The following is a 14,941-nucleotide window of genomic DNA, read 5'->3' as shown; positions in this document are numbered from 1 at the left end:
TGATTGGCTTGGAAGATGCATGGGTGGCTGGGAACAGAGGAACGTGGGCTGCCTCTAGAACCTAGGACTGATCCCTGGGGAACCTCCATCCCACAGCTGCGGGGACCTGAGTTCTGCCAATGAGCAGGCAGCGGGTCCTCCGCGGGGACCTCCAGGAGAGGACACAGCCCTGGGACCACGAGGGAAGACGCAGGTGCCTCCCAAGGAGCCACATTCGTGGTGATCCTTTAGCAGCGACAGACGGGGGACATTCTCAGCGTACCTGCGGCTCGGCGGCCTGGCCTCCGGCCGGTCCACACCTGCAGCCCCACCCCCACCCCGGCCAGCAGACCCCCACGGCCACCGGGGGAAGTCCCCAATCCCAAATGCCGACCTGTCCAACGATTTGTGCCCCTTCAAAGCCAACCCTCGTGTCCTCCTAGCGAGCCTGCAGCACCTTCGGGACAGCCCCACAAACCCCCACCAGGAACAGCAACACAAGAAACGAACCGTGAAGACAAGGCCAGGCTCAGCAGCAGCTCCGAGCTGACTCTGCTGGGGCCACAGGGGGCCAGGTGGGCGCTGACCACTCCCCCCACTTTGCGCGTGTCCCTGACGGACAGAGCCCCTCGCCGCCCATGCACGCCGCCGAATAGTTTTACCTCCCAAGGAAGACACCGTGGTTTCTTCCTCAATTTCTTCAGTTCTGGAGTCTTCCACATCCCTGCCTGCAGCCAAGGGCGGAGAAGTGACCGGGGGAGCCTCGGGGAGGCTGGGTTTGGGCGACGGACCCTGGCAAGGTGAGAGTGGGAGAAAGGCCTCCATTATTCAGCAAACGCGGATGTCCTGTGCGTGCATGCGCGGCCGATCTGCCAGGTTAGGTGGTTTGTAAGATGAGATCTTCACAGATTCTTACAGAAAGATGGGAATGAAACACCAGGGGCTTCATCCTAGGGAGATGTGCCAGGGACCCCACAGCTCTCTTCTCCTAAACAGCCCGTGGGGACAGGGTCCCCCCGCCAAACACCCCGAGCTGGAGGTCTTCCTGTGTGCCAGGGAGGCGCGGGCACCCGCCCCGCTCGCTCAGGCCCCGGGACAGCCCCTCACTGACACTCCAGGGCTGCGGCTCCTCCCTGAGGTCAGGGACCCGCCTGGGGGGGCCTCACAGATGCCTGGGGGGGCAGGAGCAGCCAGCATTTCACCGCACAGACAGCGCGGGGCTGTGACTTGTCCTCGGCGGGGGCCACGACCCGGCACTTCACGGCCAAGGCCGGGTGACTGACACCCACCCTTGAGGAGATCAGGCAGCCCTGCTCTGCAACCCCGTCTTCCGGGTCCCCCAAACCCACTGGAGCCTCAAGGGTGCGGGCACCAGCACGCGCATGTTCAACCACGCAGTCAGGAGGCTTCCTGCAACCGCCAGACCCACATTTGGCATGAGCTCCCTGCTGACTGCGCAGGTCAAGGCCCTCGGTGACCGTCATTCCTGGGAGGCCAGCCTGAGGGCTGGACACCAGGCCTCCCCCTGCAGCCAGGGCCCCACTGATGCGGGGGAGGTGCCCTGGGACCCCCGAGCCCCGGCAGGCCACCCGACACACCACAGCCTCTGAGCACGAGAACGCGGAGGCGCAGGCCTGGCCATGGACAGCAGGTGGGGAGACCCTGGACGCCACGCGTGCCCTGGGCCGGCCTGCCTACCCTGGGCCGGCTGTGGGCCAGTCCTCTGTGCTCAGGGAAGCCACCACCGCGGCCGGCGGGCCAGGTTTCCCAAACCGGAGCCTGGACGGGCGGGGCTTCCCAGCTCGAGCGCAGCAGGCTATGGGGCGGAGGGCGAACGTGCGTGACCCGCTCTGGTTCTCGGCTCCTCTAGCCCACCAAGAGAGGCCGCAAAGCCCTGGCGCTTCATGCCGCGGCCGTGGCAGAACTCGGACCCCCATTTCTGTGGGGGCTCTGCATCCCGAGGCTCTGGTTTGTGCCAGGGAACCCTGGGGAGACGGGAGCTCGGTGGGTGAAGAGGCGACTGTCCAAATCCAGCCCCCATCTGTGAGGAACCCAGAGGCCATCTGACATGGGCAGGGGCCGTCACGGGCACCATGCAAGGATGCCATGTCCTAGGGGCCCGCCGGGCGCCCTCCCAGCGCTGCTTCGGCCAGTGCAAGACCAGGGGGTCTCCAGAGCCCCCTGTGTGGGTGGAGCTCGGCACCCTGACTGTCCCGGCCCCTCAGTGTGCAAGCCCTGGGACGGGGCAACGGGAGGTGGGCTGGGGGAAAGGGCAGAGGCAACAGGTTCGTGCAAAGGGGAAAAGGCCGCCGTTTCCCTCCCGCGCATTATCAGGCGGGGGAGCCGGGTGAGCTCTGACTCAGCCTCCGGAACCTTCCTCGCCGTAATACCCACCATTAGCACTTTGAGGCCCCTACAAGCTAACGCAGAGGCGTAAACAGAACGAGGTCACCCCAGAGACTCAGGGAGCCTTTAGAATCAGAAACCTTATTTTAAATCCCTCATGACAGAGATAAGAGGGCACATCTCCTGGAGGGGCCACCTGAGTCCCAGGGTTCCGGCGTCCAGCTGGGAGTGTGTCCTCAGGTCCCAGGGAGCCCACGCAAGTCTCCCGTGCGTGCGCTCACGCGGCCCCACTGCTGGACGGGGTCCCGGGCGGGCGGCCCCCACCAGGACCCCAGGAGGGCAGGCTCGGCTTCACAGCACTCACCGACTGCTCCCTGAGAGGCTCCCGGGTCTCCTCCAGCCCGCTCCCGAAGTCTCCAGACACCTGAGGGCGTGCAGGGAAGGAGGGAGCCGTGACCAAACGGCATCCCCGTGGGGGGTCAGTCTGGCCGCCGGCGGGCACGCCCGTCAGACCCACGCAGAACCGTGAACACGTTCCTTTTCTCGACTTGTCGTCCCGTTCCGGGTACACCGTGCTGGGAGACAGCCAGAGGACGGAGGCCCTGCACAGGGGGCTCTAGGCACGGTCTGTCAACACGGAGGCCGCGGGTGGACGGCCTGACGGCGCTGAACAGAGTGGCCCGCGGCCGCGGGACATGTGACCTGTCCTTTCATCCCGCGCTGCTTGCACACACGGCTGACGGCCTCACTCTGTTCCCGGCCGTGGGGTCACCAGGGCATTTTCCGCTCTGGATTCTCCCTGGGAACATCGGCCCTATGCACGCACACACGCACATGCACGCTTTCACACACATGCACACACACGCATCCGGCCACGGTGACTACCAGCGACCACGGCACCCAACTGGCTCTTCTAGGGACCGTTTTTAACGCTCTGGATTCGGTATGAGTTTTTAAGCGGAAAGTTCTAGGCAGGAAATGTTCTTTTGGTGTCATGGGTAAATGAAAACGTGGTCCCAGGTTCTTGGTACCCAAATGGCATTTTTCAGGGGAGACCTTTCCAGTCCCACCACTTCGGGGTTCCCAGCAAGCATGCGCCCTGGGCCCTCCGCCCTCGGGGAAGGGTGGGTGGGGTGGGGGAGGGAACCCCGTCACTCACCCCGCCACTGTCCTCATCGTCCTCCTCCAGACAGTGCAGGGGGCTCACGTGGGGGTCCCCGCGCACCCTCAGCTCCGCGATCATCCCCTAAAGGCAGAGGGAGAGAGGGGTCACCGTCGGTCCCGAGGCAGGTGGTGCGGCAGGCCGGCACTCAGCGCGGAGCCCGGCACCGCCGGGGGTGATCTCAGCAGGGACACGGAGCGGCGCGAGAAGGTGCAGGACGAGGCCGTCTCAGGGAGTGGATCGTGCTCAGGTCGCTCCCCCTGCGGCTCCAAAAGCACCTGTGTGAGGGGACCTGGAATGGAGGCGCGCTCCTGGAGAGCGCTGCGTGAAGCAGGCACCACCGGCCCCGAGGATCACCAGTATACGCATCTCCCCCAAACGAAGGGGGGCCGGGACCTCAGGAGGTGGTGACGGCGGAGGGGGAGCCGTGTGTGGCCCTGGCTACTTTGGGTCCGCCGGAGGCCATGACCGGAAACCAGCAGGTGTGCCCCAGGACGCGGGCAGCTCAGGCCGCCCAGGCGGAGTCGGAGGGGTGCTCCCCTGGACACGCCTTCCAGGCTGAGCCACCGGGCCTCTCAGGCCACTTGCTGCAAGGTTCCCCTGCCGGGAAATGGTGAGCGTCCACACACGTGTTTTCCAGTGTTTTCTTTGTTTCTCACGTAACATTTTAACTCCCGGGGATGTACGCCGGTGCATTTCTCCCAAATAAAAGCTGTACTTGGTCAGTCTGAGAGGTGCGTCTGAACCACTGCGGTGATAGAAAGCCCTGGGTCAGGGGCCGGCTGGTGAGCACTCCCATGTCTGTCCCGACCGCGGTGCGTCGTGCTGGAGTCGACCCCCGCAGGACACGGAGGGCTGAGCGTGGCCAAGCCCAGCGCTCTGCACACCGGAACGGCATTCAGTGAGTGTCCGCAAGCCGCGTGCTGGCCCCACCTACGTTATTCAGTTTATTCCTCCAAATGACCTTCAGACTCCCTTCATCAGCTGACCCTCGACACCCTGACCAGCCTGCTGCGACAACAAACCAGAAACAGCCCACCATGTCCCCAGCTGAGCCCAGCCTGAGGGCTCCACTTGCTTCCCAAGGCCGCCTCCTCCAGGAAGCACTCCGGGATCCCTACCCGGGAGGACTTGCATCTCGGGGGCCAGTTCTGCCTGACTCTACCCCCACCCCCAGCTGTTGACAGTGAGGCCTGTGGGGCTGCGTCCCGTCTCGGAGTGTGTCACACGTGCACATGGATATGCGTGATATGCACACGCGTGCTCGTTCATGCACATACCCCTGCTCCTGGGAAGCCAATGAGGATGGCTGGACCCAGGGACCCAGGCGGGACTTGCGGGGAGGAAGGCGCCTGTCGCCCCACAATTACCGTGAGGTCCTCATTTTCCCAGAGCACTTGCGGCTGGGCCAGTGCCCCAACTCGCAGGGGAAGGAGGCGGCTGAGGACACAGGCAGGAAGCAGTCAAATGCAGGCGTGTGCATGTGGACAAGTCTGCACCTGTGTGCATGTGAGCGCACGTGTGCATGTAGTGAGTGTGCATGTGAGCACACGTGTGCGTACAGTGAGAGCACGCGTGTGCATGTGAGCGCGTGTGTGCACGTGTGCATGTGGACAAGTCTGCACCTGTGTGCATGTGAGCGCACGTGTGCATGTAGTGAGTGTGCATGTGAGCACATGTGTGCGTACAGTGAGAGCACGCGTGTGCATGTGAGCGCGCGTGTGCACGTGTGCATGTGGACGAGTCTGCACCTGTGTGCATGTGAGCGCACGTGTGCATGTAGAGTGTGTGTGCGTGTGAGCACGTGTGTGCACGTGTGCATGTGGACAAGTCTGCACCTGTGTGCATGTGAGCGCACATGTGCGTGCAATGAGAGCATGCGTGTTCATGTGAGCACGTATGTGCGTGCGGTGAGAGCATGTGTGTGTGAATGAGTGCACGTGTGTGTGTGAGCAGTGTGTGCCCATGAGCACGTGTGTGCAGACCAGGAGCAAGGGCCACACACACAGGTGCCCTCCACATCCAGGTTCCTGGGGGCACCATCGCCCACAGGAAACACAGGCCATCCTGGACTTACAAATGCAGGGGTCAGCTCAGGGGTCAGCAGCAGCATCGTGGTCCCTGTTGAAGGAGGACAGGGTGGCCCAGGTGACATGGATCACCAAGTTTGAAGACGCAGGGATAGCACAGGGCAGATGTTACATTCTAGAAGGTCGAGCTCTCCACGGGGCGGCATGGGTGTCCCTGGGGGTGGCAGCAATGAGGGGAGGGCGTGGGCGTTCATAGCAGGTGGGGTCAGGGGGCTAGACGTCCCGCCGTGACGGTCCCCCCAGACCCCGTCCCTCGAGGTTCTGAGCTTCCAGCAGACCTGGCCCAGCACCAGCGCGGGCCCTGAGGGTCTCCCCAGGATGCCCGCACAGAAGGAGAGCGGGGCGCGCTGGCTTGGGGTGCCGCAGCTCCCCAGGGACACATTTAGTGGGGAAGACGTCAGTTGTGCAAGTCACAAGACCCACTGCAAATATTGGTCAGGCTCAGAAGCAAACGTTGTGAAATCTGGAGACTTTGCACTTTGTTAACAAAGGCCATTTAAAATATGCCCCATGCTGCCATGCTGTGGGCCACAAGGCGTAGCTGTGGAGACGATGAGAACTCTGTGCTGCACAAGCCAGTCTGAGGTCACTGGTGTTGGGCGCCTCCCTGGGACCCCGACTCCCGGGGCCGCAGGATTCTGCGGGGTGGCTTCTGACCCAGGAAGGGCCGTGTCCTGGCTGCGGGTGGGGCTGAGTGAGCCTATATGGGGGGCATGGCACGCAGCGCTCCCAGGCCTGACTCACCCCTGCCCCCGCTCAGCTGTTCCGTCCTCGGCTGCCCCCGCCCCGGGTCAGCCTGGTCCCCGGTCACCTACCGCAGCCACAGCTGGGGCTGCCCCCCCACCCCGTTTCCTCGTGCTCCTTGCTCCCATGGCTTCTGACCACCTGCTTGCGTCAAGCCTTGACTGTTGGCATAAGAGCATCTGGCTTCCTCGCGGTTCCTTCTTGCAGGGTCACATCCGGGCAAGTTTTTCCATCGGAGACAACGGCGGCCCTGTCTGTCCCCCGGGAAAGCAGGAAATCGCAGCAGTGCCATGGCCTCGAGCCTCGGCCCTCCTCCCGGTGCGTGACGTCACTTCAGGTGAGTAAAAGGGGGTGGGAGTGCGTGTGGGATCGGGTGTCAGTGGGGGCGGGTGTGACCGCAGCACCCCCGCTCTCCCTCGGTCCGAAGAGGCGGGTCTGGGCGCCGGGCTGGGGGCCCGGGTCCCTGACGACACGTGCCCGGCCTGCTCCGTGCTGTCCCCGGCATCCAGCCTGCCCGTGGCTGGCGGGCAACCTCCCGGCTTCGGTGGACCGGGCGAGGATGTCCACTGTAACGTGGCCCACACGGCCGCGTGCCAAGGACACTCACCACCTGTCACGGGTTCGCCGTCGACAAAGTGACGGTTCCGTGCAAGGTGCCACCGCAGGGCTGCAGCCTCCGGGAGGGCAGGGCCACATCCGCTCCGCACAGCGCGGGGGGTGTTTGTGGGCCGTCCGTGGGCCGAAGCCGCCACCAGCGGCCGGAGAGCCCGAGGCCACGAGGAAGGGTGCACACAGAGATGCAAGCCCATGGCGATCGGGAGAGTGAGGCTCTTCAACAGAGGGGGTCCGTCAAGGGAAATGCGGCCTGAGAGCTTTTGAAATAGTTAAAAACAGTAAGAAGGCCCCAGACCACTGAGTAAGAGCACTTGAGCCAAGTGCCGCAGTACCTGGATGGAAGGCGTGATTTCCCAGGAGACACTCCCTCTCACGTTTGACTCAAGGAGAGTAATCCTGCAAGGAGCAGTGTTTCCAGCCAGAGACAAACAACAAAGGCTCTGCGAGCCTGGGGCGCCCCATCGGGAGGGGCCGGAGGGGACACTTCCTCCCGGCATCCTGAGCCCTGAACTCACTTCTGCCAAATCTTACAAATCCCATGACGGGAGGGACTCTTCCCCGGGAACCTCAATTCAGAAAGTCTGCAAAGCCCTGCGCTAAACTGATCTGTCTTCTGTCCTCCAGGCTTCTTCCCTCCGCCTGCTGGAGTCTGATCCAACACCCACACAGAAATTCCTGAAGCCTCCAGTGTGCGGGGACTCGAGGAGCCAGACCGCTCTTGGCTCAGGTGGACGTGGCCCAAGTGAAGTCAGCTCAAGTCAAGCAGCTGCCCAGGGCAGGCAGGCCGCAGCTCAGTGCCAACGGGGGAGCCGACACCTCACTCCGTTCCTGTCTTCCCTACCCTCAGAGGCTTGGCCACCATGTTACCCACCATGGGCATCTTCCACGGAAACACTTAAATATCTCAATGGTTTAAGCAAAAAAGTAACACGATAAAAAGGCAAAAGGCAAATTGGGAGATAAAATTTACAGTGGACAAAACAAAGGTCCAGTTTCTTTCATATATAAAGAGCTTATATAAATCAGTAAGAAATGGATGAACCCAACAAAACAAAAATGCAAAGACCATAAGCAGGCCAGTCACCAAAGAAGAAGTTCAGTCAAAAATCATGTGGGGCGCCTGGGTGGCTCAGTTGGTTAAGCCACTGCCTTCGGCTCCCCCGAAGGTCATGATCCTGGAGTCCCAGGATCGAGTCCCGCATCGGGCTCCCCGCTCAGCAGGGAGTCTGCTTCTCCCTCTGACCCTCTCCCTTCTCATGCTCTCTCTCTCTCTCTCATTCTCTCTCTCAAATAAATAAATAAAATCTTTAATAAAAAAAAAATCATGTGAAAAAATTAAAGTCTGTCTACACTAACAGCCAAGACATGCATGTTAAAACACCCAGACGCCGTCTGCTTGTTCCGACGGGCGACTGCGTTCTGCTCACATGACACACAGCCTGACGAGGCCCAGGGAGGAAGCGCTGGGCACCCTCGTCCACGACGGTGGTGACCTCCAGCACACGGGACACAGGCGACCCCGTCCCCACCAGCTCACAGGCAGCCCTTCTGCTGAAGTGTTACAGACGCGGGGAGCGGGCGCCCGGGCGGCTCGGGCGGTGACGCGTCTGCCTCCAGCTCGGGTCAGGATCCCGGGGTCCTGGGATGGAGCCCCGGGTCGGGCTCCCTGCTCAGAGGGGAGTCTGCTTCTGCCTCTGACCCTCCCCCACTTGTACTCTTTCTCTCAAATAAATACATCTTAAAAAGAAAGAAAGAAAGAAAAGACGCAGGGAACGTCTGGGGTGCTTTTCCATCTGCAGCTGCGGGGCATGCCCCTCAGCAAGCCGCCCGTGGACACAGCCCCTCCCTCGGCGGGCTTCCTTCCAGTTAATCATGTTTGAGGATCAAGCCAAAACACAAAGAGGCCCAGTTTGGTATCAAAGTCCTGCTGGTTCCCAGACCCCAAAGGTTAAAGTTCCTGCCAGAGGTGAAAGGTCAGCTTTCAGCCCCCAAGTCACCAGGACTTAGAACAACGTCCATCAGGCGGCCTTTGTCTGGGCAATAATTAACTTTCTGTCCCGGGGACACTGCCCCCTCGGGTGCACATAGGGACCCTGTCTGACCAGGCGTGGGGGCGTTCTAGCTGTGGGCCGCTCCAGGGGCAGGGCTGGGGCTCATGAATCAGCGTCCGCGGAGGGTGGGAGGCCCAGGGCCCGGGAGAAAGACCCCCCTGCCCCTCAGGCTCTGGGAAGGCCAAGGCCAGGTGCAGGGGGAGGGGGCTTCCCTGAGGACAGGTGGGGACAGCGCGTGCCAGGGTCCCCGGGGCACTTTGCCCCTGCCACTCCGAGCCACGGCTGGACGGTTCGGTGACGAGGATAACCAGCAGGCCTGATGTGGGCGGGTGCTGTGAACCCCGGCCCGGCCCAGTGGGTATGCGGCCGCCACGGGGTGCAGCCCGCCCCAGGACAGCCCATGCTCAGTGCTACGCTCTGCTGTTACTGTCTTGAAATCCCCGTTTTCATTGTGCACGAGTCACGTGGGCCTGGACACGGACCCTGCCCACCCCGGTGGGGCCCCGGGGTCACTGCCGGCATCACACAAAGGGGGGTGGGGGGCTCTTGTCATGGCAGGGATGGGTGTCCAGGCAGGAAGGTGGTCCCAAGGGGCCTCCTGGGCTGGGGGCATCAAAGGGGCAGTAGGTGACATGCGGGAGCCCGACGGAGCCGGGACCCCCAGGGCCGGGCTCCAGGGGGACTGACGGCTCTGCCCGGGGGCGGCCCTCCCCCGGGAGACGGCGGCACGAGGCAGGGCAGGAGGCAGCTATCGTCCTTGTCCCCCATGGCCAGACGGACCCCCCCCCCTCCCAGGGCCGGTCCCCCCAGAGCACAGTGGCCTCCAGGTTACCTGGAACTTGTCAGGATCTGCTCCTCCGGCCTGGGCCACGAAGAGGCCGGCGCCGGGCTCCAGCTCCAGGCCCCGCAGGGAGCGCACCAAGGGCACCCTCTGGAACAACTCGCAGTCCACAAACAGCGCCACGGTCGCGCCGTCCACGCTGAGGGCGAAGCGCGTCCACTGGCCGGTGAAGGCAGGCAGACGGAAGCTGGCGGCCGTGTGGGTCCGCGTGGCACCAGGCTCGGTGTACAGGAGCTGGATGTGCTGGTGCCCATCACGCACGCCCGACAGCCTCACGCCCACGGACACCACCGCCTGGGCCGCGTCCGTGATGGCAAACAGCACCCCCGCGTCCTCGGTGGCAGGCTGGACGTGGAAGTGCAGCGAGAAGTCACGGAAGAACGGGCTGGGGAAGTGGTACCGGGCCACCTGGCCGCTGTTGGCATCCGGGCCAAAGACGAAGGCTGGCCCGATGTCGGGGTCATCCACCTGAGTGACCTGCGGGGGCGGGGGCTCTCCAAGCAGCTGCAGGAGCCCCACCTCCGTGCCCAGGCTTTCTGCAAAGAGGATGAAGACCCCCAGTGAGGGCGTGCCTGGGGGAACCAAGCAGGCAGGGTGCCGGGGGGACACTGAGTCACGAGGGGCTCCCCACCTGCCTGGCACCTGCCTTGCTTCTCCAAATACCACTCTGGGTCAGGACACGTGGCCACAAGCTGCTGCCCCCCGCAATGGGCTCACGGGCCCCCAGAGGACGCGACGGGAACCGTCCCATCAGGGGGACAGAGGGGGCAAGGATGTGGCTGAGCACGGCAGCGGCCGCCGGTGCCGGGGCCTGCACCCCCTCCTCACCGCATGACCCACTTCCCCGCCCTCAGACAGCGGGAGCCGGGCTCCAGCCCCAGGGAAGGCCCCCTGCCCGGGGTGTTAGCCCTAACACCATCACTCTGTTACAGAAGAGAGAAGCCGTCCACCCCGCAGTTCCCTGCACTGTACCAACATTACCAACCCGCCTGGAAACTAAGTAACCCCCCAGGGGCAGAAAATCAGAATGGGGGCTGTTTCTTGGAGGATCCGTCCCTGTGGTTCCGGGCCTGTGCTCACACTCGTAATACAGCAAATCCCACCCGGGTGCCCCAGCTTTGTCAGGGGCTCCCTTGGTGTCCCCTCCCGCCGTGTCCACCCTGACCTGCAGAGGGGTCACGTGGCGGACAAGCCACTAGGGAGACCTGTGGTTCCTTCACCAACAGATGCTCACACTGGGTGGCCCCACCTTCCTCTCAAATACCCCTCAGAGTCCCAGGCCCCATCGGTTCACTCTCAGGAGCCCATGGTCTGCCCTCCTCCCCCGTGTCCTCCCACCACATGGAGGTGGCTTGAGTCTAGACTGGGGACCCAGCCATGGGGCCCAGTGTTCTCCCTCATCTCTTGTCCTTCCAATGGGACCAGAGGCTGCTGTGGGGGGCACACAGGCCCTGCTCTCCATGATGCTGGTCCTGGGACCCAGCAGGGCCTGACTTGACCTGGACCTGCCTGAGCCTCTGGAGCAGCGTGGAGGAGGCATGCTTCCTGGGCATGCACGGGCCACCAGCAGCCTGACGATCTTGGGCCAAGAGGGTCAGGTGCTGGGGACAGAGGGCAGGGCCTACCTCTCAGTCCGGGGAGTGCAGTCACTGCTGGACACAGGGTGGCGCAAACACAGATTCAAGGACAGACCCATACTTTGGTGATTTCCTGTACGCATGCCCACTTTACCAGCTGGAGCTGGGACTTCGGGGCCACAGTCCAGCCAAAGGCCCCAACCCAAAGCCTTTTCTCTCAAGACCCCACCTACAGTCTGGGTGTGGTCTATCTCCAAGGTGAGAATTACATGGGGGGAGACCCTCTTCTGGGGCTGCTGACGAGTGGGTGTCCTGAGGAAGGTGGTAGGCGAGCCCGTGACTGTGTGCATGAATGTACGTGAATATGTGTGGTGGGGGGGGGGCTGGTCAGAGCAGAGGGAAGCAATGCCAAACCCCAACTTCCTAAGGCCAATTCTATCTTGCAAAGAGCTCTTTGAGAACAAAAAGTGAAAACAGTAGAGACAGAAGCCACCCACATGAGGACATGCACTTTGGGTACCCTCCAGGGCTGGTCCACTCGGGGCAGTGGTGGGCATCTCCGCTCTGCATAGCCCTGACTTCCCACCCTGTCGGCAGCACCACCAGCCAGCTGGGGCTCCCCCATCCCTTGCAGGTAAGACCCCTACAGATGGGACGTGGGAAGAACCAAGTGCAGTGCAGACAGCAGCCTCATTGGAACAATAGCCTGGTCTCCGTGCTAGGGAGCAGCGGGACCTTCCAGGAGGACCACAGGCTCTGGGAAGACAGTGGCTACTTGATGCTCAAAGACAGACAATGCTGTCCACCAGTACGGTAGCTGCTACGATGGTCCCTTCATATCAGAAGTTCCTGGAGCCTGAGCATGCACTCAGGGAGATGCTCTAAGATTAGGAAACTGGACTCTCACCAGCCTCCATGTCTGTGGCCCTGCTGTCCTGACTCAGGTGTCCCCAAATTTAAACATAGATATGCCCACCACTGCCCTTCCTCCCAGGCAGCTAGAAGTTTTCCAGATTAATTTAGAATGCAAGAGGCCACAGCCATTGATGTCCTGGGCTGAATGACAAGAGCGTGTTCCAAGGGCAGGCCCAGGGACCACAGCGATGCACAGGCACCTCCCTCCTCTCCATGAATTCCTCATGGTTCCCATTGGGAGTAAGCCTCCAAATGCCTTGGCCCTAACATCACTGGTCCATTCTCCAGTTACAGGCTCTGTGAGTGGAGGATGGGGTCACCTCCCCGCAGACCTTCTGGCACCTGCTGCACTAAAGGCACTCGCCCAGCTGTCGTGGGCAGGAAACCAGATCTCTCCAAAAAGCAAATGCCCATGCCATGCTCTGAGAGTTTAGAAAAGCACCCTCATGGGAATACAGTGGGTGACACCTTTGGCCAGTGGGGGCCCCTCTTGTTGGGCCACACTCCCCTTGGATTAAGGCATCCAATAATATGGGGACTTGCCTGGTTGAGGACAGTTTCCCTCTCAGCGAACAGGCCAGCCATAACCAAGTGGAATTTATCCTAGATATGTAAGGCTGGTTCAACATTCAAAAATCAATTAATGGAATCCATCTCGTCAACACACTAACTAAAAAGAATCACAAAATCATATTAATAGATGAAGAAAAAGCATTTGACAAAATCCAACACTCATTCCTGGTAAAAACTCTCAGTAAACTAGGAATAAGACAGAATTTCCTCCATCTGATGAAGAATATCTACAAAATACCCCTACAGCTCATATCACATTTAATGGTGAGAAACTTGAAGCCTTCACACTAAGATCAGGTACAAGGTAAGGATGTCTCTCTCACCAGTCCTTTTCAACATCGTGCTAGAGGTTCTTGCTAATGCAATAAGGCAAGAACAGGAAATAAAAGTACACAGATTGGGAAGAAAAATATAAAACCGTCTGTTTATAGATGACATGATTATCTCTGCAGCAAATTCAAAAGAATTGGCAAAAACAAAACAAAACAAAAAACAACCCTCCTGGAACTAATAAGTGAGTATAGCAAGGTTGTAGGACACAAGGTTAATGTACAAAATTCAATCACTTTCCTATATACCAGTAATGAACAAGCAGAATTTGAAATTAAAAGCACAATACCATTTACATTAGCATTCCCACAAACAAATTATTTAGGTATAAATATAACAAATAAAAAAGAGCTAACTAAATGCAGGGATAGTCCATGTTCATGGATAGAAAGACTCAATATTGTCAAAATGTCAGTTCTTCCCACCTTGATCTGTAGATTCAGCACAATCCCAGTCAAAATCCCACCAAGTTATTTTGTGGATATTGACAAATTGATTCTAAAGTTTATGTGAGAGCCAAAAGTCCCAAAACAGCCAACACAAAGTTGGAAAAGAACAAAGTTGAACAAACATTGTGTACAGGTTAGAAAAGAACAAAGGACCAACACTATCCAACTTCAGGAGTCACTATAAAGCAACAGTGATCAAGACAGTGTGGTATTGGAGAAGGAACAGACAAATAGATCCATATAACAGAACAGAGAGCCCAGAAATAGAGCCACACAAACATAGTTAATGGATCCTTGTCAAAGGAGCAAGGTAATCAATGGAACAAAGATCATCTCTTCAACAAATAGGGCTGGAACAACGGAATGTCCACACGCAAAAAGTGAATCTAACACAGACCTTACCCTCTTCACAATTAACTCACAATGGATCACAGACTAAATGTAGAATGCAAAACTTTAAAACTTCTAGAAGACACCACAGGAGAAATCCTAGGGGACCCTGGATAGGAGGATGACTTTTTAGATACAGCACCAAAGGTATAATCCAAGAAAAAAGAACTGATAAGCTGGACTTTGTTAAAATGTAAAACTTCTGTTCCGTGAAAGACCATGTCTGGAGAGTGAGAAGACAAGCCACAGACTGGGAGGAAACATTTGCAAAAGACACATCTGATAAAGGACAGTTATCTATGATATATAAAGAACTCTCAAAACTCAACATTAAAACACAAACAATCTTTTAAAAATGGACAAAAGACCTGAACAGAGAGACATACAGATGGCCAATACGTAAAGCTGCTCCACATCATAGGTCCTTGGGGAGATGAACTCGACTACAAACCTACGAGAATGGCCACAGTCTAGAACACGGACACCGGCAAGCGCTGGGGAGGACGTGGAGCGACCGGAGCGCTCATTCACGGCTGCTGGGGAAGCAGACGGGGCAGCCACCCTGGAAGGCCATTCGGTGGTCTCTCACAAAACGGCACGTGCTCTTCCCATACGACCCAGCAATCACGCTCCCTGATGTTTCCCCAAAGGAGATGAGCACACACGTCCACACAAAACCCTGCACACAATGCTTGAGGCAGCTTTATGCGTAACTGCCAACCCTTGGAACCCTTCGTGCATAACTGCTCTTCAGCGGGTGGATGGATACGGGAACTGTCCATCCAGTCAATGGGGGAGTGTTCAGCGCTAAGAGGAAACGAGCCATCATGCCATGAGAAGACAGAGGGACTGTGAGTGCGGATCGCTGAGTGACAGAAG

General features: G+C 59.4%; 1 protein-coding gene and 1 long non-coding RNA gene across 2 annotated transcripts in view; one reads left to right on the top strand and one right to left on the bottom strand.

Moving 5' to 3' along the window:
• COL18A1 (collagen type XVIII alpha 1 chain) overlaps positions 1-14,941 on the bottom strand; it is an 80,180-nt gene that overhangs the window by 17,876 nt on the left and 47,363 nt on the right. The window contains exons 3-6 of the mRNA XM_081820728.1: positions 9,820-10,364; positions 3,485-3,571; positions 2,690-2,749; positions 58-771 (exon numbers count right to left, since the gene is read on the bottom strand). Of these exons, the coding sequence (XP_081676854.1) occupies positions 58-771; positions 2,690-2,749; positions 3,485-3,571; positions 9,820-10,364 (1,406 nt within the window). The remainder of the gene's footprint in view (positions 1-57; positions 772-2,689; positions 2,750-3,484; positions 3,572-9,819; positions 10,365-14,941) is intronic.
• On the top strand, positions 6,103-8,050 carry LOC115942338 (uncharacterized). Its single transcript, XR_004076935.2, has 3 exons — positions 6,103-6,162; positions 6,529-6,658; positions 7,561-8,050. It is a non-coding gene; the product is annotated as an uncharacterized LOC115942338 (long non-coding RNA).

This window comes from Leptonychotes weddellii, chromosome 1, assembly GCF_054177405.1.
Source record: "Leptonychotes weddellii isolate Sample4059 chromosome 1, ASM5417740v2, whole genome shotgun sequence".
Taxonomy (NCBI): domain Eukaryota; kingdom Metazoa; phylum Chordata; class Mammalia; order Carnivora; family Phocidae; genus Leptonychotes; species Leptonychotes weddellii.
Note: the sequence above shows the minus strand (reverse complement) of the source record. Positions and strands in the feature narration are given on the sequence as shown.